At 41.7% G+C, this 22,429-nt stretch overlaps 3 protein-coding genes across 4 annotated transcripts; 2 read left to right on the top strand and 1 right to left on the bottom strand.

Annotated features, from left to right (window-relative positions):
- Positions 1–430: 430 nt before the first annotated feature.
- LOC134225466 (uncharacterized) lies at positions 431–1,039 on the top strand. Of its 2 annotated transcripts, none has more exons than XM_062705559.1 (3): positions 431–583; positions 642–827; positions 877–1,010. In XM_062705559.1, the coding sequence occupies exons 2-3, from the start codon at positions 651–653 to the stop codon at positions 937–939; spliced, it is 240 nt and encodes a 79-aa protein (XP_062561543.1). In that variant the 5' UTR covers positions 431–583; positions 642–650; the 3' UTR covers positions 940–1,010. The 2 variants fall into 2 exon arrangements, with proteins under 2 accessions (XP_062561543.1, XP_062561544.1); XM_062705560.1 differs by having other exon boundaries at positions 432–583; positions 901–1,039.
- LOC134225465 (mitochondrial translation release factor in rescue) lies at positions 950–1,454 on the top strand. The gene has a single exon (XM_062705558.1). The coding sequence runs from the start codon at positions 950–952 to the stop codon at positions 1,376–1,378; it is 429 nt and encodes a 142-aa protein (XP_062561542.1). The 3' UTR covers positions 1,379–1,454.
- LOC134225464 (RING-type E3 ubiquitin-protein ligase PPIL2) lies at positions 1,381–3,266 on the bottom strand. The gene is made up of 3 exons (XM_062705557.1): positions 3,083–3,266; positions 1,924–3,024; positions 1,381–1,866 (listed from the first exon to the last, which is right to left on the bottom strand). Exons 1-3 carry the CDS (start codon positions 3,112–3,114, stop codon positions 1,431–1,433), a joined length of 1,569 nt encoding a protein of 522 aa, XP_062561541.1. The 5' UTR covers positions 3,115–3,266; the 3' UTR covers positions 1,381–1,430.
- Between the last annotated feature and the right edge of the window lie 19,163 nt (positions 3,267–22,429).

Raw genomic sequence — 22,429 nt, 5'->3', positions numbered from 1 at the left:
TCGGATATTTCAACAATATATTAACCATACACTCTATTGTGTGACGAAAAAAATGTATGGAAAAATCTCAGATTTTGTATAGTTACGATACTTAACAACCCGTACATTCTATTGCGAAAACTTCATTTACATTTGAATAAATGGTTCATAACAATGCATTCAAATGTATTTCTAAGGTTTCATTTACAATATAGTCTATCGTCAATTCAATGTAGTGTTACAATAAATTGTACTGTTATTCTACTGTATTTTTTATTCGGGATATCTATACCCAAACGGTCACGACCTTGACAACTTTACAGACACTGTTTGTCATAATGACAAATAGTGTCAAGTTCACCCGGACATCTATCAGACTGAATGGAAATCGACATGGATATCAGGCTGACTTGACAAATAGTTTTTGTCATTGTGACAAACAGTGTATACACCTATAGGTACATATACTGATTGCTTTAGGTTTATATATCTCTTATGTTGCGTAAGTAATGGAAAACATGCTTCTTTACCAGCCCTGTTATTACTATTCACACTACATGACTACATCTCATCATTTTTAGCATGTTTCCTAAATTGTTTTCATGTAAGTTTAAGGTAATGACTATTAACTGAGTAATTTAAAATAATGTGAACAATTTCAGGAAACAACAATGACTATTCCATCAATAACGTCACATCGTTTAATCATACGATTATATCGAGACCTGCGGCGGTACGGGTCCCAGTTGCAGCTCACCGACCAGCAATACTTTTTACAGAGGGTTCGGCGGGAATTCGACCAAAATCGAAACTTGAACGATCCAAAGGAAATAGAATTCTGTTACAAGGTAGGTCACTGAGTATGATATTGAGTTGCATTGAATTTCATTTAAGCAGTGTTTCCCCTTATACATATTTCAGAGAGGCAGAGCTCTACTAGATCGAGCACGAGTTATTTAAAAGTTCCATCATGCTAACCATAGTTAAAATTGCATCGGCGTTCCGTTCGTTCCAAAGACCTTTATTCCGGCTGAAAACCACAATTGACACTTCCAAAGTGCCAACCTTACGCGAGGAAGACCTAGAGGAGATGTTTGTTCGAGGCAGCGGTCCCGGGGGTCAAGCGGTTGCCAAAACCAACAATAAGGTGGTGCTGACTCACAAACCGTCCGGAATGGTGATCCAGTGCCACAGTTCGAGATCGTTGTTTAAAAATCGTGAGGAGGCTCGTCGCCTCCTGATTGTCAAATTGGACGAAATGGAGAATGGTGATCAATCGGTGGAGGCTCAACAGAGAAGAATCGATAATAAGAAACACCAGGAAGCAACACGCCGCAAGACCAAGCGCCAAGAGATGAAGAAAGCGTGGAAGGAACGGGAATTCGGACAAAAAGAATAGGGTTTAGTTTACATAGTTAGAATAGTAGGTACTTTGTTTTAAATAATAAACGTTACCAAGAATTGAAATTACCTAACTTGCTTATGGTTTCCTCTTTTTTACGTTTCTTTATCAGGGCTGGATTTGCAACACTTGTAGACGGCTCCGGCTCGGCGAATCTTTTTGTCACTTCCTTATCCAGATATTTTCCCACTCCTGATCGAAACACCTTTAATGGTTGTGCCCGTGCGGTTTTCTTCTGTTTTTCATCTGCTTCTCGCTGTGCTCGCTCCTGCTCTTCCGAGCGCTGTTTGGCTAATTCCTCGTCGGCTTCCTGAAACGGATCGACGAACACTTGAACCCGCTGAATGAAGATGCTTTCGATCGGCCGATCTCTATTGTCCACCTCAATCCGCTCCATTTCTGTGAGAACCTCCAGCCCACCAACCAGTTTGCCAAAAATGGTATGCTTTCCATCCAGATGTCGACATGAGCGATATGTTATGAAACTGTTGAAAAGTTAAACATTAGAAAAAATCGCTTCAACGTGAATAAATCCAACTTACAACTGTGACCCATTCGTGTTCGGACCCGAGTTGGCCATCGACAGTATTCCCCTTCCGGCATGGTTCAGATTCGGTCGAATTTCATCGGCAAATTTCTTGTTCCATATCGACGATCCACCATTTCCCACTCCCGTCGGATCGCCGCCCTGTATCATAAAATTTCGAATCGACCGATGAAATAGGCACCCATTATAGTACCCAGTCTGACAATGCTTCAGAAAATTCTCGCAAGTCTTCGGAACCTGATCGCAATATAGTTCCAAATTTAGCGCTCCGAAGTTTGTTAATAGACGAACATATCCCTTCTTCTTAACCCGCTCGTAACGGATAACATCCTCTTCGATGATGGCAGCTTCGTGGTTTAACACCGGAACCATCGAAGTAGATGTGAAAGCGGCGGCCACCGCTCCCGTTGAGTAATGAGCTGCATTGAACTTATCTGCCACTTTGTGTTCTACTGCTTTTTCTTCAGGAGCTTTGTAGTCCTTTTCTAGCTGAGTAAGGATTTCTCTGGTTTCCATTGAAATCGTTTTTAGCCTTCCTTGAGGATCTTTTTTCTCCGCGAGTTCTTCTTCCGTCTGTACTCTTAGTTTCTTTTTTATATGATGAAAGTTGCTTATGTTGAACTTTTCCAAATTAGCCGGATCCTGAATAGTAACCAAATCCTTCCTGGTAAAAGGCGTATCGTCCAGCAAGTCCTTCCAATTCTTCGCCTTAATGTTGAGTTGTTCTATTGCTTCGTAAGAAAACACATTTCCCGTCTTACCATTGGCCACGATGTGCGAGTTTTTGGTGAACGGCTTGAATAACGTCGGACAGTGGTACTGCCCATCGTGGTGTTTGCTAAAGTTCAGCTTGATCAGCGATTTTCCATCCTGCGCCGCCCCGGTCACCGGGTTTATCTTGAAATGCTTGACGAAATCGATGATCGCTTGCAGCTCAAATACGTTACCGTCCTTATCACAGTACGGATGCTCGAACGGAACCAACGATAAACAGCAGTGGTCGAATGGGAGTCGTTTAAACTTAATCTGCTCGTTCTCGACCGAGCCTGCTTTGTGGCCACCATAGAACTCGGACCATTCCGTGTACGTGAGGTACCTTCCGGTGGAACAATTATTTATTATGAGATTTTCAATTTATTAGTATTTCAACTTACATTTTATCTTTCTGGTGTTGCTTTTTACCCATTTTGAACCGTGTCGATGAATATACGGTATTGAAAACACTATTTTAAACAATTTGTCTATTAAAAGAAAATTACTTTTGAGACTGTTGAAGTTGAAGTTTAATTTGTTTGTTTTCGAAGTTGTCAAAATGCAAAAATAAATTAACAAAAAGTCTACAAACATCAAGGTTTATAATTTTTATTGAACGGAGAAATACATGTACACTGTAACGAGCCTGGAAAAACAAAGAGACGCAATACTCCTACCTTTAACAACCTTGTGCTCGATTGGAACAACTGATTTGACAGCAAATGCGCTGTTCCAATTTTGACACTTCGTCTCTTTGTTATGAGTGCAGCCTCTTTAGTACACTGTAAACCCAGCATTACTCATTAAAGAGTAAAACGGACCCATTATTTGACAATATACCACAGAGAACAGACATTCAAGTCCGATCTCAATCGACTTTTAAAGTTGATGAATATGTGTGGGTACGTCGTATTCGCAGCATTTCTACAATTTCTGACGTACGGCGAACAGCAAAATTTATTTTATTCATCTTGTATTCTATTTACTTCAAACACGCTAGCACTCTTTTACTCAAAGGAGTTCTCTAGATCAGCGGTTCTCAACCTTTTTTCTTGAGAGGTACCCCTTACAACTTTTGCATTAATTAAAGGTGCCCCCCATTTTTTTGCAGTACCGCCGGCGGGGGTGACAATGGGTCAAATGGGGGTGAGAATGGGTCACTGTTTCAACTGTATAGATCACTTGGAGAATAGATTTAATGTATCTGAGGGCAAGAAAACCTAATTATAAGAGACCTTTTTGGACGATTTTGTGATCCGACCTCCAGACTGTCGTTGAAGGCGCTGATCCATTCTCACCCTCCAGACCCATTATCACCCCCGACGGTGGTAAATGAAAATAAGCGTAAGTAAATTTACGGGCAGCAGGGACTATATCCAAGGGCTAGACGATCCCTTCCCAGGCCATCTGCGAGTTGTGGGGTTTGCCTAGGATGTGGTGGGGTTTGACAGTGGGCTTTGATTTTCGTACGGCCGAGTTGCCGAATAATATGCAATTTAATTGCATTCAAGTGTCGGTCTTCCATCGTCACTAGTCGTCTGAGTGTACGCGACCGCATGCGTAGAGCAATCACACTCATCAAATGGTTTAGCCAAGCAAGCCTTTGGCACAGCTGAGTGTGATTGATTCAATTTCTATACAAATCCGCCCAGCCCGTTGTCGGGGGCATAGAGTGAGATGCTTTCGAATAATAAACAAGGTGTGCTCGCTTGACTGTGGATGTACAACAGTAAAGCATATGTGAAGATTTGACAAATCAAGCATCCGAAAGATATTAAATTTGCAAAAAAGAGCTAATCGCGGTAGAGGATGGTACTCGGATCTTGTTGTGTAGAGTAGAGTGGGGCAAGAGTACGCACTTAGTTTTCAATCGATCATGTGGCCCTTATGAAGCAAGCTTCTGCATATCAAATCAGTGTCGATGATTTATATACTCTTCCTTTATGTTACCCAGTGGAAAAAATATTGAAATTATTGAGATTCGTTTTAGTAGAACCCTTATTGCAAGACAAGTGAAAAACGCACTCTTACCCCACCGGTGGGGTAAAAGTGCGCATCGGGTGGGGTAAGAGTACGCATTTATCCAATCATGTGCTTTGAGTATATATTAACACAAATAAGAGTTAATAACATTTAATTGATGTTTAATGAGAATATATTAGGGAATGTTTAAAGATTACGTAACTCTTAAAGGGGGAGGGGGTCCAAAAATGTGCACTTTCATACGAAAAACATAGTATGCAAAAAACTACAGAGATAAAAATATATATCAGGTTTCGCGTGGCGTATACAAAGGCATTTTCCTTAAAGAAAGTCCACCAATCACGTAACGTAAAATTTGACTAATTCATCACCCCTCCCCCCCATTCTAATACTATTTGTATGAATCCTCTAAAAATTATATGGAACGTCACACATCTCACAACCCCTCCCAGCTAAACGTTGCGTAATTTATGAATGTTTCTTTTGATTAAATGAAATTATCATTTAGATGAAATTGTGTTTTCGTGCTATGTTTAGGTGTACAACAAGTCCTAATACAATTTCATTATTTCGCTTCAGTGCTTTGTTCGCTAAGTTCTTTCTAACACCGAATTTCTTCAACTTATCCGAAAAACTTGTGATAATTTCGAATTCTGTCCTTTTTTCTTAGTTTTGGATCTTTGCGCTTTGGAAGAAGTCTTATTTCGGCTGGAGATACGGGTTTGACATCATAACTTGAAGATTCATATGCGTACTCTTGCCCCACCGGTTCCTGCGTACTTTTACCCCATAGTCCCAAAAAATATTCAAGTAATGGTTTTGACTTCTTGGAAAACCAACCGGATTGGTGTTCTGTACCATAAAGTACTCTATACAATAGGTTATCGAAATGGTATAATGTTCACCTGATTGAACGTATATATGGTAATGAAATACTAGTTGCGGAAACCCAATTATTTTTAGCAAAATGACCAAAAAGTTATCTAACTCCATATCTCCCTTGTTGTTTATTCAAATCGTTTACAATTACACATGATAATAGTTGGCCAGAATACCTGTCAAACTGATGCAGTGTTGCTAGTTTATCTTTTTTTATTACTTCAAAAAATCGAAAACGTACTCTTACCCCACGCGCACTCTTGCCCCACTCTACTCTAGGGGTTATCACGCCTATCTAGAGAGTAGGAGGTTGAGAGTTCGTGTCCCTCCAAGACACGTTGATTCTTTTTCGCAAATTTTATATTAATTTGTCCAAAAAAGTGGACTTTGTCATACTTTTATAAAAAGCTGCATGTATCCGCATCGTAGGCCCCACCAAAGCGACCGTGTGCCGCTCAAAGCGTACAAGCACAAGTCCTGGTGTCAGTTGGGACACAAAACAGACCTGACACAACGGCCCTCCGACGAGACAGGAGGTTTGCGCAGGCACAATAAGCCGCCTGTAAAACCAATAATAACGAGCAATATAAGAGATGATACGACTCGATATAATCGGCAAAGACCTAGGCGACGAATAAAGGATTAAGGATCACGATTGGAAGCTTGGAACATGGAACTGCAAGTCGCTAGGTTTCGCAGGTTGCGACAGGATGATCTACGGTGAATTACATCCCCGCATCTTCTACGTGGTGACGCTGCAGGAGATTTGCTGGACAGGACAGAAAGTGTGGAACCATCCATCGTTCATACCACGAAAATTGGACGATTGCGGTGGGCCGGGAACGTAGTCAGAATGTTGGACAGTAACCCGGTTTAAATTGGTTCTCGACAACGATCCAACGCGCACAATAAGGCGAGGTACGCAGCGGGCAAGGTGAATCGATCAGGTGGAAGATGACTGCATACGCGCAGCATTTAGAGGCAGCGGTGCCGGAAGAGGGTGATTCCTCTTGAGGACTGCTGGAATAAAGTTAAAGCAGCCATTAATGACGCAGCGAAGAACAACGTCGGGTATGCGGGACGAAGTCGACGGAACGATTGGTTTGACGAAGAGTGCAGACAGATTCTGGAGGAGAAGGACGTAGCGCGAGCGGACGCGCTGCAGCAAGGGACCCTGGCTGAATGTGGAACGTTATAGACGGAAGCGGAGACAGCAGACCCGCCTTTTTTCCGGAGAAGAAACGCTGCCTGGAAGAAGCGGAGTGCGAGGAGATGGAACAGTTGTGCATTTCGCAAGAAACACGCAAGTTTTATCAGAAGCTCAACGCATCCCGCAAAAGCTTCGTGCCGCGAGCCGAAATGTGCATGGATAAGGATGGTGGTGGAAGCAGCACTACGAGGAACATTTAAATGGCGCTAAGAGTACTACAGACAGTGAAAGTCAAGGCAACGGAGGTAACGACTATGTCAGTTCAGCGGACGATGGAAGCCAACCAGCCCCACCCTGAGAAAAGTTAAGTATGCGATCCAACAGCTAAAGACCAATAAAGCAGCTGGTAACGATGGTATCGGAGCTGAGCTCATGAAGATGGGCCCGGAAAAGCTGGCCACTTGCCTGCACAAACTGATTGGCTACAGCGTCGATACACCTATGCCTGGTGTATTGTAGAGCTCCATAATCGTCGGTCTTGGGCGATATTCCTCCAGTTTTTCCGAACGCCCAGGATCCTCAGGTCCGATTCCACCGCGTTCAGGCAGCGTTTTGTGGCCTTCCACGAAGTCGTCGGCCCCTGTCTGGTTCTCTGTTGAATATTGAATAAATTCTTCACATACGACGACAAAACTGAGGGATTGTTTAAAGTCGTCTTGAAAGGTCTCCCCAGTGATCACAAATCACTGGATGAGATTAAAATTGAAATGTCTCAATTACTTGGATTTTCACCAGTCCAAGTAATTAAGATGAAAAAGAAATCTCACTCTGGTACTACCCAGAGGGGCATTTCTCAAGAATTTTATTTAGTTCATTTTAACAAAAGTGAACTAAATAGGGGAACAGACGGCTTTGGCAGGTTTTGTTCTATTATTGGCAGGGGGGTTTTTGTCGACCGAGTTTTATGAAATTTGGCCACAATATACTCTGATATGCAAAGAATGTTTGGGCCAAATTTGAGCATAATCAGTCATAAAAAAACCCCTGCCAATAATAGAACAAAACCTGCCAAAGCCGTCATTACCCCTAATATGAAAAGTTTGCAAAAGGCCTGCATTATGTCCCATGTCCGTGTTACACGGGAACATTTCCGCAGGCCTGCATGATTTGTGGTGGAACCTCTCACGCCAAGGACGCCTGCCCTGTGAGAGAAGATTCCAATAAATTTAAATGTGCAAATTGTAGGGCAATCATAAATCCAATTTCTGGGAATGCCCTTCACGCAAAAAAGTTTTGGATTCCCGTGCAAAGTTGATGACGGGAAATTCCAATAGGATCCCAGATTCGCCGGGTAAACATATTCCAAACGCTCAAAATCCGCAATCATTTGCGGATTTAAAACGGAACGAAGTTGGACTAAACCTAACCGCGTATAAAAAATTATTTTGACAGTGAAAAAATACACTCATTTACATGCTCCGTAATGAAAGTGAATAAAAGAGTGTATTATGGCCAATTGATGCTTGTTGAAGCATAATTTGGCAAAATAAGGCCGATACAAATATTAAATTTATTTTACGTCCGACAGCTCTTGGAAAACACGAGGGGGGGGGGGAATAAAAAAAATAACGAGGAAACGAAAAAAAAAATCCAAAATGGGAATAATTGCATAAAAAAAATAGAATTTTAATAAGGAATGATAGCAAAGAATGTTTAAAGAAAGCAAAGAATTTGAATATTTGTAATATATTTATGCAGTAATGAACTTGGCAGAAACTTTAAATAATTTAGAAAAATACTGGAACTTATTTCCGCAGAAATTTTAGTTTTTCTTTTTGAAAAAGTTTTGCTGGTGGACTCTAAACTGTTGAATCCATAACACCAACATTTTTAAAGTACGGCTAAAATTATAAGCTTTTGTTTAAGTTAAGTATGAAGCTCAAATTGGTTGAATTGGGGTAATGGCCAGCTGCACTGAAATCAGAGATGTGTTGTCTGAACATGGATGTTTTATGAAGGTTCGGAATTGAAGACTTCCCGGACTATACGGAATAGATATGTGAAGTTTGAAGTAGAATCGGTGTAGCACGTCATATCATGCTCACGTTCCTAAAATTATTGAAATTCCATGATACTTGTTAGCGGCATAGATACGGCCTCGGATAAACCCGTAGAGAGAATGCAATGGACGTTGAACTTACTCATGCAAGAAATATGCGTGGATCAGCTGCGGGGGTTTCTGTATAGTCGTATTTCGGCTCATGCACGGCGATTGCTGCCTGGGCGCTTCCCAATCCTTACACGATCTGAGAGGTCTTATCAGGTGGCTGGTTGCAGATTTTGGTTTATTTTACTCCAAGGTACGATACACTGAAAACAACCTTGCTTTTTGAGAGATACAGCTCCACCTGTTTTATGAAAATTTAAAAAAAAATCCAAATAAGTTCTAAAATAAATCTCTATTACTTAGCTAATCAAACACGGATACAAACTTCATCCATTTGCTTCAAAAATATACATGTTTACTTCCAAAATGGTAAAATGTTTGAATCAAACATACTTATTTTTGAAACCAAATTGAATCCCTGTTTGTTTTATACGTACACTAGTGGCCCCTTGCTCGCTCTTGCAAAAGTAAACAAAAACTCGAGTTCGGATCGGATCCGATCGGAGGTCAACAGAGGAGCAGGAACAAGCGTGGAATAATATGTTTTCTTGCTTCCAAATTGATGATAAGGATGTTTTTCAGGTACAGAAAGGTGAGTAAATGAAATATGAACGATTGGAATTGTGAAATCTGGTAGTCAAATGCTACCAGAATATGAAAATTGGTAGAGTTGATAAGAAAATATTATGAATGGCCGAACCAAAACAATAATATCCATGTTTGTTTCAAACATTTAGCTGGTTGAAACAACTTGAAACGCACATTTGATTCAAAAGAAAGTTTTCGTTCGTTTCAAATGCAACAATATGTTTGATCCAAACATATTTACTTTTGATGCCAGAACAAACTGAATTATTGTTTGGATGTACCTAGAATATGTTTGTTTTTAACGTAGTTTTTTCTGCGTGAAGTTACACAATTCATAGGCTAAACGACACTAGGATTGTTTTTTTTATCAGCACCCATGTAAATGTGGCATTAATTAAGTGGGATCTAATTCACACACTCACTCTTGTGTTCTGAGCACCTGTTAGGGTACATGGGGACAACGTTAAAGATCTCCATCCTTGGCTTGAGCCCAAGTCTGATTCCCATCGACTTTGTTTATTTCTCTGTTAGGGTTTTATTGCCAGGCGATTCTGGGTCTGCCTCTGTTGCGATGTCCTGCCGGATTCCAGCGCTTGCTTACCGATTTCGTCTCTGCTCTAACGTTGTCTGTGGCCAGCCTACGCCCATTCACTCTGTGGAGTTGCCGTTGATATTGGATCGTCGATTTCGGGATCCAGTTGCGAACCCACCAGGCCCGAGCTGTGAAACATAGACATCGGGTGATGACTACTTGCAAATCTATGTGATCTCTGCCAATACGCACCAAGTCTCACTGGTGTATAACATTACAGATTTAATGTTAGAGTTGAGTATTCGAGGGTTGGTGCATTGCCTGGACAGATTGGATCTCCATGTTCTATGTTGATCTTGGTCCGCCGTCCGACGTTGGCTGGCTTTGGTTGCGACCTTCTCTACTGTTTGCCCGGCTACTGTGGAGTTGGAGTTTGTTGAGTGAGAACATACGACCAGGTCATTCAGTTTACTCTACTTGGTAAAACGCTGTGGCGTTGTAGAGCAGTACCATCATCTCGTTCGATTGCTCTATGGAGGTAGACTGCTAGAGAGGTCCATGATTTGGTCGACTACGATGTGAAATAGCACAAGACGTATAATACATGCACCCTTGTCTTGCTCTTGTACTCACTCACGATTCCGTGGTCAATCAGTACCAAATGGAGGGACTCTTGAAATTAAATGACCTGCTCCAGCATGATGCAAAGCGTGACAGAATAGTTCTCACATGGTCGTCCGAAGCGAAATCCTACCTACTGCCGTCGGAGAATTGTCAACCTTTCCCTATATCTGAATTAGGAGAGGTTGTCAAAACTTGAAGAAGTTGTTGTAAGTTGTCGAGCCAACGTTCCAGCTGATCAGCTGGATCGATGAGTGACTGACATGTCGCGTCTTTATCTATCATCTACGGATTTGTCCTTGCTCCATTCAGGCGTCGTGAAATATCGAAGAGGAAATGAATATCGCCGGTTGTTGCGGGTTTCCTACCATCGTCGGCCGGGAAGTCCTCCTGCGCCCGCTTCTCATGTCTGCAGGCAGCAGCATTTGACTTACTTCCCAGACCCGCTTTTAGTTGGCAGTACTAGTAGTATCTAGCTCATCTGGAAATGGATCAGCTGAAAACGGAGACGATGCCTTCTTAAGTCCGTAATAAACGCAACGCTGACATCGCTTTTAACTTGACTATCGTCTTCTAGTTGGCGACAACGCATTGCTTGGATTCAGCGGTGCCAGGGGAAGCTCGGGCGACGAATCAAAATAGACCGTCCAGAACTCGGGTAGTGGATGTTCTGGAAGGTGGCAGCGTAGAAGATAAGTGGGCAGTGAAGAATGCTTTTATCGAAATCGGCGAGAAAAACTTGGGAGAGCTGCTCACTCAGCGAAAAGAATGGATTACAGATTGAGGAGCGTAGAGAAGCAAACGGTGAGGAAAGTGAAGAATCAGAGAAGTAAAGTAGAGTCCGTCAACGGTATGTAGTCCTGTAAGTGGGAGTCGGGCGCTACTGCAGACAGGACAGGCGGGAATGGGTGGACTTCCTGATCGTGACCGATGAAGAAACGATGGGTGCAGCAACCGGAGGTTATTGCCTCAATTGCTCTTTGACTTGGACAGCTGAAGTGTTGGTTCGAGAACTTCGATTAGCGTCTTCAAGTCTCAGTCAGTGTTCTTCAAAAACCACCCAGTATTGGGTGGTTTTTGTATTGGCTAATGATCACAAAACGCTATATTAAAGCTTGTCCACGTCAAATTTCAGACACTTAGGTACTGTTCAATTGATTTGTCGCCATTTTTATCAATTTGGGCGTGTTCAAAACATCTGAAAGCAGCACATAAAGCAGAAAGATTCATCTGTCATGTAAATTGATCGTCTCAGTGGTTTGTGAAAATTTTCATAAATTGCCTGATGAAATGGGTGTCTGAAATTTAATGTGGACAGGCTTTAGTACTGCGACGCTCATTTATGCTGAGTGGGCTCTAAGGGCTGACCGTTTGCTTTTTTGCGGCGTCTCACCATCAAAGTCAGCAGGACCAGGTGGTTGAGTGTCAACGGGAACAGCCCCCCAAACTTTGCAGTAGCCGGACGATCGGAGGATTTAAATATCAGTCTGATATCAGCAGATAGCGAAAATGGGGTCGACATGGAACCACGAGCTGGGGATAACTTTGCGAGTTATCGAAATATTTGGAAACCCAACCGGATTGATCCACGCACCAAAGTTCGAGTGTACCACTCGATCTTGAAACGTGTTTAGTACATAGGCAAAGATAACGCAGATATTCTTGGATCCCGCATAGTTCAGGACCATTACAGTACTCTCCCATATATAATTCACAACCATTCAAAATAATACTTGTACATTATTATAGATCATCAATCGCAACCATACGTCTACATTACCCCACATTGTTTCAACAATAAGGTAAATGTTATTTGACCATTTTACAATATGGCGAAAGGGCGGTTAAGTTATGTTACTATAAAAAATCGGTCATTTTCTCGAACAAAATTTTGTACATATCATTCAACAGAAGGTTGGCATATAATCCACTTTCGAGAGTTCAAACAATAAGTCTTATTTTGGAGTTATATTCTAACCATATTAGAAGAATATGTAGAACAGTACCCCTTGCGTTTAATTTTTGTTTTAGATTTCATTTTTTTTTTCATATCTTTGATTGCATTACAATTAATGCCTACGTTTATGTTTTGCTCTATGTAATAACCACTTTATTGACTTACCAATAAATATATTAAATGTAGGTACCTCACATCGGCGCCCCGTGCGCTCGTCAATAGAAGTGTCTGCCGGTTGGCGCTCAATCTTGCTCCCAAATCTCGCGACATGATTTTAGAATAATTCTCTGGAAAAAAGGAGTCATTTTATGTTTGTTAATAGATTTTTAAAAGTTCCTTACCACACTATTTTTTTCTCCATTTGAAGCTGTTTAGTGGTAACTGGAGTCTGCATATGAGACATCACAAGACGATTCAAAGAGTAATCCGGGTCCATGTCGTGATTGAATTTCCGCTGGAATCCTATAGAAAAGAAAAACGTCATTCTCTCAAAATCAACTTTAGTTTCACTATCCAGTTATACTTACAACCGTTTTTGAGTTGTTTAATCAGCTGTCGAACTATTTGAAAACTGTAGTCGAGAACACTTTGGAAACGGCGGCGGCTATTAAAAAAATTACCTGGCGTTGGAAATTTTCTGATGCCTGCAGATGTCAACAAAATGATGATAAATGAAAATGAACAGACAATATTGTGAACTGTTACTTTTTACCTTATGGCACTAATAAAATTTCCTATAGTACACAAATGAAAAACGGATAAAGGTCGAATATAAAATGGTGTTCAGATTAATTATAACAATATGTGTTAATTTTAGATTACTGTTTGTACCATATATATGATGGTTTTTTACTATGCGGGATATTCTTGGTGACAAATGTATGGTCTATAAATGACATATTTCGTACCAAGATAAAAATAGTTATGCACATGCTCAAAATAAAAAAAAAACAACTAACAAAATTTTTTTTCGCCCCCTCTTTTTGGAAAGTTGAAGGGGGGGGGGGGGTGACATAAAATAAATTTAATATTTGTATCGGCCTAATTTAAATGACTTCAGCGCTACTAGCGTTCTAGTACTTTTGCTTCTACTGTCTTGACAGCGCCTGTGGTGGGGTTGCCGTTGTCATAAATAGTCGTATCAAACATAAATTATATTCATCATTTGAAACCAAAGTTTTTGAAACCTTGGGAGTTTCTGTTGAAACAAATTTTAGGCAATTCTCTTTTATTGCTACCTAGGGGAAAATACCTATTCTTGGCAGTCTAAGACATTCGCCAAATTGAATGGTAAAAATAATTAATAATTACACTAAAACACAGGTACAGCTTAACTGGTATACATTTGTATGCTCTTTCTTTGATGATTGGTGTTCACCAAATATAACAGCTTTTATCACAAACTCAGTAAATTTATTATAAAGTAACAGGTCAACATTTCTTCTATTGGCATAGCAATTTCTATTATCAGCAATGGATTTGCTCCCTTTAGAGTGAAATCAGGAGTGATTCAGTTTCATTCCAAATTTTCGACCACTATTCTAGTTTGAATCTGGAGCCAAATAGAACAAACTCGCTGGTTTCCCCAGCAGTGTTCTATTCATGTTTTTCAAATTTTCAATTAAATGAAATCATCATGTTGGCGCCAAGAAAGGCGCCGTAATTGCAAAGTGGGTTGATCCGTATATAAAATGACGCATTCATACACCAAAACAATTGGAAAATATTTGAATCTCGTGATTCAATCGTGGTTCAAATCTGCAGAAAATAGAACGGCGCGTTATACCAGTTTTATTTTTTTGACATTTGACTGGTATAAAAAATGAATCTTGAGCCACTGCTGGGAGAGTGCATGATTCAGATTCATATTCAAACTGACAGCCCCGAACGATTTGAATCACTGCTGATTTTACCCTTAGCAACTAGACATGGAAGTGAAAAACTGGTAATGTATTGGTGCCAAATGCTGGTTGTTTATATCCTCCAGTAGTAAAATTCATTCATATTAATCGGCCGCACGCTCATCTCGCTTCACTCAATTTTGGAACAAACTTTATTGTTTATCAAAACTGGCCTAACACAAAACATTAATTTTTAGCCTTGGCATAAATTTTATGTCATGTACACAGATAGGCAAAAGCATTTAAACACTTTGTAAAACAAATTTAACCCTTATGAAGCCAACAAAAATCAGACATGAATGGCAGATAGGGTATCCGTGTACCCAGATATTGAAATTTTCATTACTTTTACCATTTTCAACCTATTTGAATAATGTTTGCCATTTAGGAGAAGGGAACTTATATGCTTTTTGTCCGCTGCCAAGATTTACATCTTTTGTCTTTTGTAATGCCTTAGAGTCACGTAAGCAAAAGTCTATCAACCTGTTTCAAATATACAACTTGCTCTTTGCGGTCCTTACATGATATGTTTGTTTCATAAAAAAAATCATGGTGGTTGTGTACAAGACACGACCGCTTGACGTAAACTACGTGAAACCAAGTCCATACACATAAGAATGAATATTTGTCTGTCTGCCCTTATAGACTAGGAAACGGCATGAACATTTGTATGAAGAGGTTTTAGCGAACGATGAAGATTCTTATGATGATATTAGACCCCTCCTCTTCTGGAAGAGGGACTCTCATACAAATGAAGTACACATTGCTGCTTTAATCGAAAATTAATCTAAAAAATGGAATCCAAAATTTGCAAATTTCGAATACTTAACGTCTTTTAAATAATGTAAAAAGTATATATTTAATCAATTTTAGGTAAAACGAAGCTCGTCGATTCTGGTAGTATAGTATATTAACAATATATTCCACCTCGTGAGTCTTCATATGTTGAATAATTGACAGCACTGTCCTATCCAGCCGCTGGAGCCACCCCGTTCTTACACTACGTTTCACAGTTGAATAATAGATAATACCCTAAAAGTAGGCAATTATTTATGGTTGAAATGCGCTATGTAGGAACGGGAATGATTATAATTTTTTTGATGAGCTTGGAAAGTATTGAAGTTGCAAAAGGAAAGCGGTCCTGTCAGCCACATAAGGGTTAAAACACTACGGTGTTGCTATCACTATTAATATAATCCATGGTCTGCGTAAAAATCCGAATAGAAACATTTGTATTTTAACACTTTTTTTAAATAAATGCCATCGCCGGATATTTTGTTCGTATTTTTGCTAAAATCAAATCACATAGAATTGTGCGTGGTATCTTTTAGCGTGTGTTTGATATGCTCACAAACACATTCTCTCGCTCTATTCCGAAGTGTGCTGCTGTCAAAGAAAACGAACAGTCCTGATTTTATTTAGTGAAACATAGAGCAAATATTGCATAAATTTGCTCTTTGTGGTAATAGTCAAGTGGTGATAAAGTGTAAAAAGTAGTGTACGTACTTAATTTGTCGTGTCAAACGCAATAAAGAGGAGAAACAGGCGATCCAAAAAGTAAGTACCAGTTTGCTATTCGTGCGCTGCTTTCTTTGGCAATGCAATAATGGCAAGGATTTCGAAGGTGCAAATTTGTTTCGATGATTAACTCATCAAATCTTGCTACTTTTAGACAAACAACTTATTTAAATGAAAGCTTAGACTTGAAATTGTGTGATTGAATCAAAATTATGTTCATAAATAGTGTATGTTTGCTGGAAAATGCAAATATTGTTGAGGGTGCCAACAACTGTCGCACCCTGCCAATGCCGTATTCTACCCTACTTGCCTTTCCAGTGCAATGAGCAGCAAAGGAATTTGTTGAAAGCTGATCTTCAAATTTTAACCCGCAATTCCAATTTTTTCATAATTGGTAACTTCAATGCCAAACACCGTTCATGGAATAATGCACAAAGCAATTCCAATGGTAAAATTTTATTTGAAGATTTTTCTGCGGGATATTATACTATTCAATATCCTAATGGACCAACTTGTTTTTCTTCCAGTCGAAATCCTTCTACAATTGATTTAGTTTTAACGGATTCAAGTCAGCTGTGTGGCCAGTTGGTAGCTTATGCTAACTTTTACTGTGATTACCTTCCTGTGGCGTTTGAAATCTCGCAAGAAGACATTAATAATCCAATCAGCTCTACTTTTAATTATTGGAACCTGATTGGATTAACTAATTGGAACCTTGTATAAAACGTATATCGACAGGAATTTTGATGTTGATATTCCTCTCGATACCAAAAGTGATATTGATTCATTCATTCATTTATTTAGTTAACATCTAAACAGATAACACTGAATCAACAGTTTGACGCCACAATGCACGGTTCGAGGCCGCATCTCTCCATCCTCGGATACGTCCCACGCTCGCCAAGTCGTTCTGCACCTGGTCTGCCCATCTCGCTCGCTGCGCTCCACGCCGTCTCGTACCTGCCGGATCGGAAGCGAACACCATCTTTGCAGGGTTGCTGTCCGGCATTCTAGCAACATGTCCTGCCCATCGTACCCTTCCGGCTTTAGCTACCTTCTGGATACTGGGTTCGCCGTAGAGTTGGGCGAGCTCATGGTTCATTCTTCGCCGCCACACACCGTCTCCTTGCACACCGCCAAAGATGGTCCTAAGCACCCGTCTCTCGAATACTCCGAGTGCTTGCAAGTCCTCCTCGAGCATTGTCCATGTTTCATGTCCGTAGAGGACTACCGGTCTTATTAACGTCTTGTACATGACACATTTGGTGCGGTGGCGAATCTTTTCGACCGCAGTTTCTTCTGGAGCCCGTAGTAGGCCCGACTTCCACAGATGATGCGCCTTCGTATTTCACGACTAACGTTGTTGTCAGCCGTTAGCAAGGATCCGAGGTAGACGAATTCCTCGACCACCTCGAAGGTATCCCCGTCTATCGTAACACTGCTTCCCAGGCGGGCCCTGTCGCGCTCGGTTCCGCCCATAAGCATGTACTTTGTCTTTGACGCATTCACCACCAGTCCAACTTTTGTTGCTTCACGTTTCAGGCTGGTGTACAGTTCTGCCACCTTTGCAAATGTTCGGCCGACAATGTCCATGTCATCCGCGAAGCAAATAAATTGACTGGATCTGTTGAAAATCGTACCCCGGCCGTTACACCCGGCTCTCCGCATGACACCTTCTAGCGCAATGTTGAACAACAGGCACGAAAGTCCATCACCTTGTCTTAGTCCCCGGCGCGATTCGAACGAACTGGAGTGTTCGCCCGAAATCTTCACACAGTTTTGCACACCATCCACCGTTGCTTTGATCAGTCTGGTAAGCTTCCCAGGGAAGCTGTTCTCGTCCATAATTTTCCATAGCTCTACGCGGTCTATACTGTCGTATGCCGCCTTGAAATCAACGAACAGATGGTGCGTTGGGACCTGGTATTCACGGCATTTTGAAGGATTTGCCGTACAGTAAAGATCTGGTCCATTGTCGAGCGGCCGTCAACGAAGCCGGCTTGATAACTTCCCACGAACTCGTTCACTAATGGTGACAGACGACGGAAGATGATCTGGGATATCACTTTGTAGGCGGCATTAAGGATGGTGATCGCTCGAAAGTTCTCACACTCCAGTTTGTCGCCTTTCTTGTAGATGGGGCATATAACCCCTTCCTTCCACTCCTCCGGTAGCTGTTCGGTTTCCCAGATTCTGACTATCAGTTTGTGCAGGCAAGTGGCCAGCTTTTCCGGGCCCATCTTGATGAGCTCAGCTCCGATACCATCCTTACCAGCTGCTTTATTGGTCTTTAGCTGTTGAATGGCATCCTTAACTTCCCTCAAGGTGGGGGCTGGTTGGCTTCCATCGTCCGCTGAACTGACGTAGTCATCTCCTCCGCTGCCTTGACTTTCACTGCCTGTACTCTCAGCGCCATTCAGATGTTCCTCGTAGTGCTGCTTCCACCTTTCGATCACCACACGTTCGTCCGTCAAGATGCTCCCATCCTTATCCCGGCACATTTCGGCTCGCGGCACGAAGCCTTTGCGGGATGCGTTGAGCTTCTGATAGAACTTGCGTGTATCTTGAGAACGGCACAGCTGTTTCATCTCCTCGCACTCCGCTTCTTCCAGGCGGCGTTTCTTCTCCTGAAAAAGGCGGGTCTGCTGTCTCCGCTTCCGTCTATAACGTTCCACGTTCTGCCGGGTACCTTGCTGCAGCGCGACCGCCCGCGCTGCGTCCTTCTCCTCCAGAATCTGTCTGCACTCTTCGTCGAACCAATCGTTCCGTCGACTTCGACCCATATACCCGACGTTGTTCTCCGCTGGGTCGTTAATGGCTGCTTTGACTGTACTCCAGCAGTCCTCAAGAGGGGCCCCATCGAGCTCACCCTCTTCCGGCAACGCTGCCTCGAGATGCTGCGCGTATGCAGTGGCGACATCAGGTTGCTTCAGTCGCTCTAGGTCGTACCGCGGCGGTCGTCGGTACCGAACATTGTTGATGACGGATAGTTTTGGGCGCAGTTTCACCATCACCAGATAGTGGTCAGAGTCGATGTTAGCGCCACGATATGTCCTGACGTCGCTAATGTCGGAGAAGTGCCGTCCATCAATCAGAACGTGGTCGATTTGTGATTCTGTCTGCAGTGGTGATCTCCAGGTGTACCGATACGGGAGGCTGTGTTGGAAGTAGGTGCTACGAATGGCCATATTCTTGGAGGCGGCGAAATCAATTAGTCGTAGGCCGTTTTCGTTCGTCAGCCGGTGAGCGCTGAACTTTCCAATAGTCGGTCTAAACACCTCCTCTTGGCCAACCTGAGCGTTCAAATCTCCTATGATGATTTTGACGTCGTGTCTTGGGCAGCTGTCGTACTCACGTTCCAGCTGCGCGTAGAATGCGTCCTTATCATCATCAGTGCTTCCGGAGTGTGGGCTATGGACGTTGATTATGCTGAAGTTAAAGAACCGGCCTTTGATCCTCAACCTGCACATTCTTTCATTGATCGGCCACCACCCGATCGCGCGCCTTTGCATATCGCCCATCACTATGAAAGCTGTTCCCAGCTCGTGTGTGTTGCCGCAGCTCTGGTAGATGGTATGATTACCTCTAAACGTTCGCACCATTGATCCCTTCCAACAAACCTCCTGCAGCGCTACGATGCCGAATCCACGGTCCTTGAGCACATCGGCGAGTATGCGTGTGCTCCCGATGAAGTTGAGAGATTTGCAGTTCCACGAACCGAGTTTCCAATCGCTAGTCCCTTTTCGTCGCAGTGGTCTTCGCCGATGGTTCCGGTCCGTACTCTCTTGTTGATTGTTCGTTGCTTATGATTTTTAAAGGCTGGCTTGCAGGGCCTGACACCAAACCCCCTAAATTTCCGTAGGACCATTCCTCCTTATTCCCGGTGGACCATGGTGCACAGTTTCACTTAGAGTCCCTCGCTGGCACTCGGTCGATGATCAGCCGCCCTAACATGGAGAACAGACGCTGTTGTGAGCCGATCCTGACATGGAGAACAGACGCTCAATAAGATTTGCACCTCCGAGAGGAGCAAACCCCCTTCCCTGTCAGCATACGACCATAGTTCCCACCGGGGTTGGTTACCCGATCTTCCCTAAGGTTGCTCGTATCCCGGCCAGCACCGCGGGGAGGTAGGGATAGGAGTTGCTGGGTAAGAGGCTAAGGACCGCGAGATGGGGTCTATTTTATTCCTTCAGGTACGCGAAGTACCAATGGTACGCTTTACCCAGCATTTGCCGTGCCAAGTGATATTGATAATGCTCTCGAATCTTTGATGAATTTAATTGTCGAAGCCAGAGGCATTGCAATTCCTAAATGTGAAATTAAATTCAACTCCATTATTATTGACGACAATCTTCAGCTACTGATCCGTCGTGAAAATGTGAGACAAAGGCAAACTCGTGATCGCGCGTTGGAAGTTGATTGTCGAGATTGGCAAAATGAAATTGAAAAACGTTTCGCTACTCTAAGAAATACCAACCTTGAGAATAATGTCTCGAAGTTGGATCCCAGTTCGAAACCCTTTTGGAAATTAACAAAATTCTTAAAAAAAAACCTCAAAAGCCAAGTCCAGCGCCTAAAGAGGGAAATAAAATTTTATTAACAAAATGGCGAAAAGGCTCAAAAACTTGTTCAGCAGTTCGAGAGTGCCCATAATTTTAGTCTAGGTCTCACTAGTCCAATTAAGGATCAGATTACACGGAGCTTCGAAGACATTCTCAATCAAGAGAATGTTTTTGACCCTTCGTTGGGAACTAATTTGGATGAAGTGAGATCTACTACTAGAATATTTAAAAATATGAAAGCATCGGGGGATGATGGTATTTTCTACATACTTATCAAAAAACGTCCTCCTTTTTGGTTAATTTATTTAACAAATGTTTTCAATTGGCATACTTCTCAGATAAATGGAAAAATGCCAAAGTTGTTCCAATTTTGAAGCCGTTCAAAAATCCAGCTGAGGCTTCTAGTTATCGCCCAATCAGTTTGCTTCCTTCAATAAGCAAACTGTTTGAAAACATTATTTTTAATAGAATGATGATTCATATTAATGACAATTCTATTTTTGCTGATGAGCAATTTGGTTTTCGCCATGGGCATTCAACCACTCATCAGTTATTCAGAGTTACGAACTTAATTCGGCTCAACAAATCTGAAGGATATTCGACTGGAGTTGCTCTTCTTGATATAGAGAAAGCATTTGACAGTGTTTGGCATGAAGGTTTGATTGTAAAATAGATGAATTTTAATTTTCCTCTTCTTCTTCTAATTGGCATTACATCCCCACACTGGGGCAGAGCCTCCTCGCTGCTTAGTGTTCATTAAGCACTTCCACAGTTATTAACTGCGAGGTTTCTAAGCCAGGTTACCATTTTTGCATTCGTATATCATGAGGCTAACACAATGATACTTTTATGCCCAGGGAAGTCTAGACAGTTTCCAATCCGAAAATTGCCTAGACCGGCACCGGGAATCGAACCCAGCCACGCTCAGCATGGTCTTGCTTTGTAGCCGCGCGTCTTACCTAATTTTCCTCTGTACATTATTAAACTGATCCAAAATTATTTATCAGATCGCTCACTGCAGGTAAACTATCAGAATTCTAAATCTGATAGATTACCTTTAAGAGCTGGTGTTCCCCAAGGCAGCATACTGGGGCCCATATTGTATAACATTTTTACTTCCGACTTACCTGATTTACCACCAGGGTGTCAAACATCTTTGTTTGCAGATGACTCGGACCTTTCAGCCAAAGGGCGAACCGTACGTGTCATTTGTAGTAGATTGCGAAAAAGTTTAGATATTTTCTCCACTTACTCAGGGAAAATTTCCCTGAATGCTTCCAAAACTCAGCTTATAATTTTCCCACATAAGCCGAGAGCTTTTTATTTGAAACCTTCTAGCAGACATATTGTCACTATGAATGGGGTTCCAATTAATTGGTCTAGCGAAGCTAAATATTTAGGACTTCTGCTAGATTAAATCTAACAAATATTTAAAGTGTCTATATCCACTTATAAACAGAAATTCAAAACATTGTCTTAAGATCAAACTTTTGATTTACAAATAAATTTTTAGACCAGCCATGTTGTATGCTGTGCCAATATGGACTAGCTGCTGCAATACCAGAAAGAATGCACTTCAGAGGATTAAAATTAAAATTTTGAAAATGATTCTGAAGTTGTCTCCGTGGTACAGTAGCAATGAACTTCATAGAATTTCTAATATTGAGACATTGCAGCAAATGTCCAACAAAATAATTTCCAATTTTAGACAAAAATCGTTGCAATCTTCTATTGCAACGATTAGCTCCTTATACGTTTAGTATAAATTAGGTTAAGTTTAGTTTAGGTTGAAAACATTGAAATTCCTACATGGTTCAATTCAACCAGAGGAAAAATCCTAACTGCCAGAGGCAATTGAAATGTATAAATACCTAATAACCAAAAATG

This window comes from Armigeres subalbatus, chromosome 3, assembly GCF_024139115.2.
Source record: "Armigeres subalbatus isolate Guangzhou_Male chromosome 3, GZ_Asu_2, whole genome shotgun sequence".
In the NCBI taxonomy this organism is placed as follows: domain Eukaryota; kingdom Metazoa; phylum Arthropoda; class Insecta; order Diptera; family Culicidae; genus Armigeres; species Armigeres subalbatus.
This window is presented reverse-complemented; position numbering and strand designations above follow the sequence as displayed.

Coding starts and splice junctions, on each gene's coding strand:
- LOC134225466 (XM_062705559.1), top strand. CDS start 651: ATGACTATTCCATCAATAACGTCACATCGTTTAATCATACGATTATAT. Junction 828..876: donor AAATAGAATTCTGTTACAAG/GTAGGTCACTGA, acceptor TCATTTAAGCAG/TGTTTCCCCTTATACATATT.
- LOC134225464 (XM_062705557.1), bottom strand. CDS start 3,114: ATGGGTAAAAAGCAACACCAGAAAGATAAAAT. Junction 3,025..3,082: donor CAACACCAGAAAGATAAAAT/GTAAGTTGAAAT, acceptor TTCCACCGGAAG/GTACCTCACGTACACGGAAT. Junction 1,867..1,923: donor AACACGAATGGGTCACAGTT/GTAAGTTGGATT, acceptor ACTTTTCAACAG/TTTCATAACATATCGCTCAT.
- LOC134225465 (XM_062705558.1), top strand. CDS start 950: ATGCTAACCATAGTTAAAATTGCATCGGCGTTCCGTTCGTTCCAAAGA.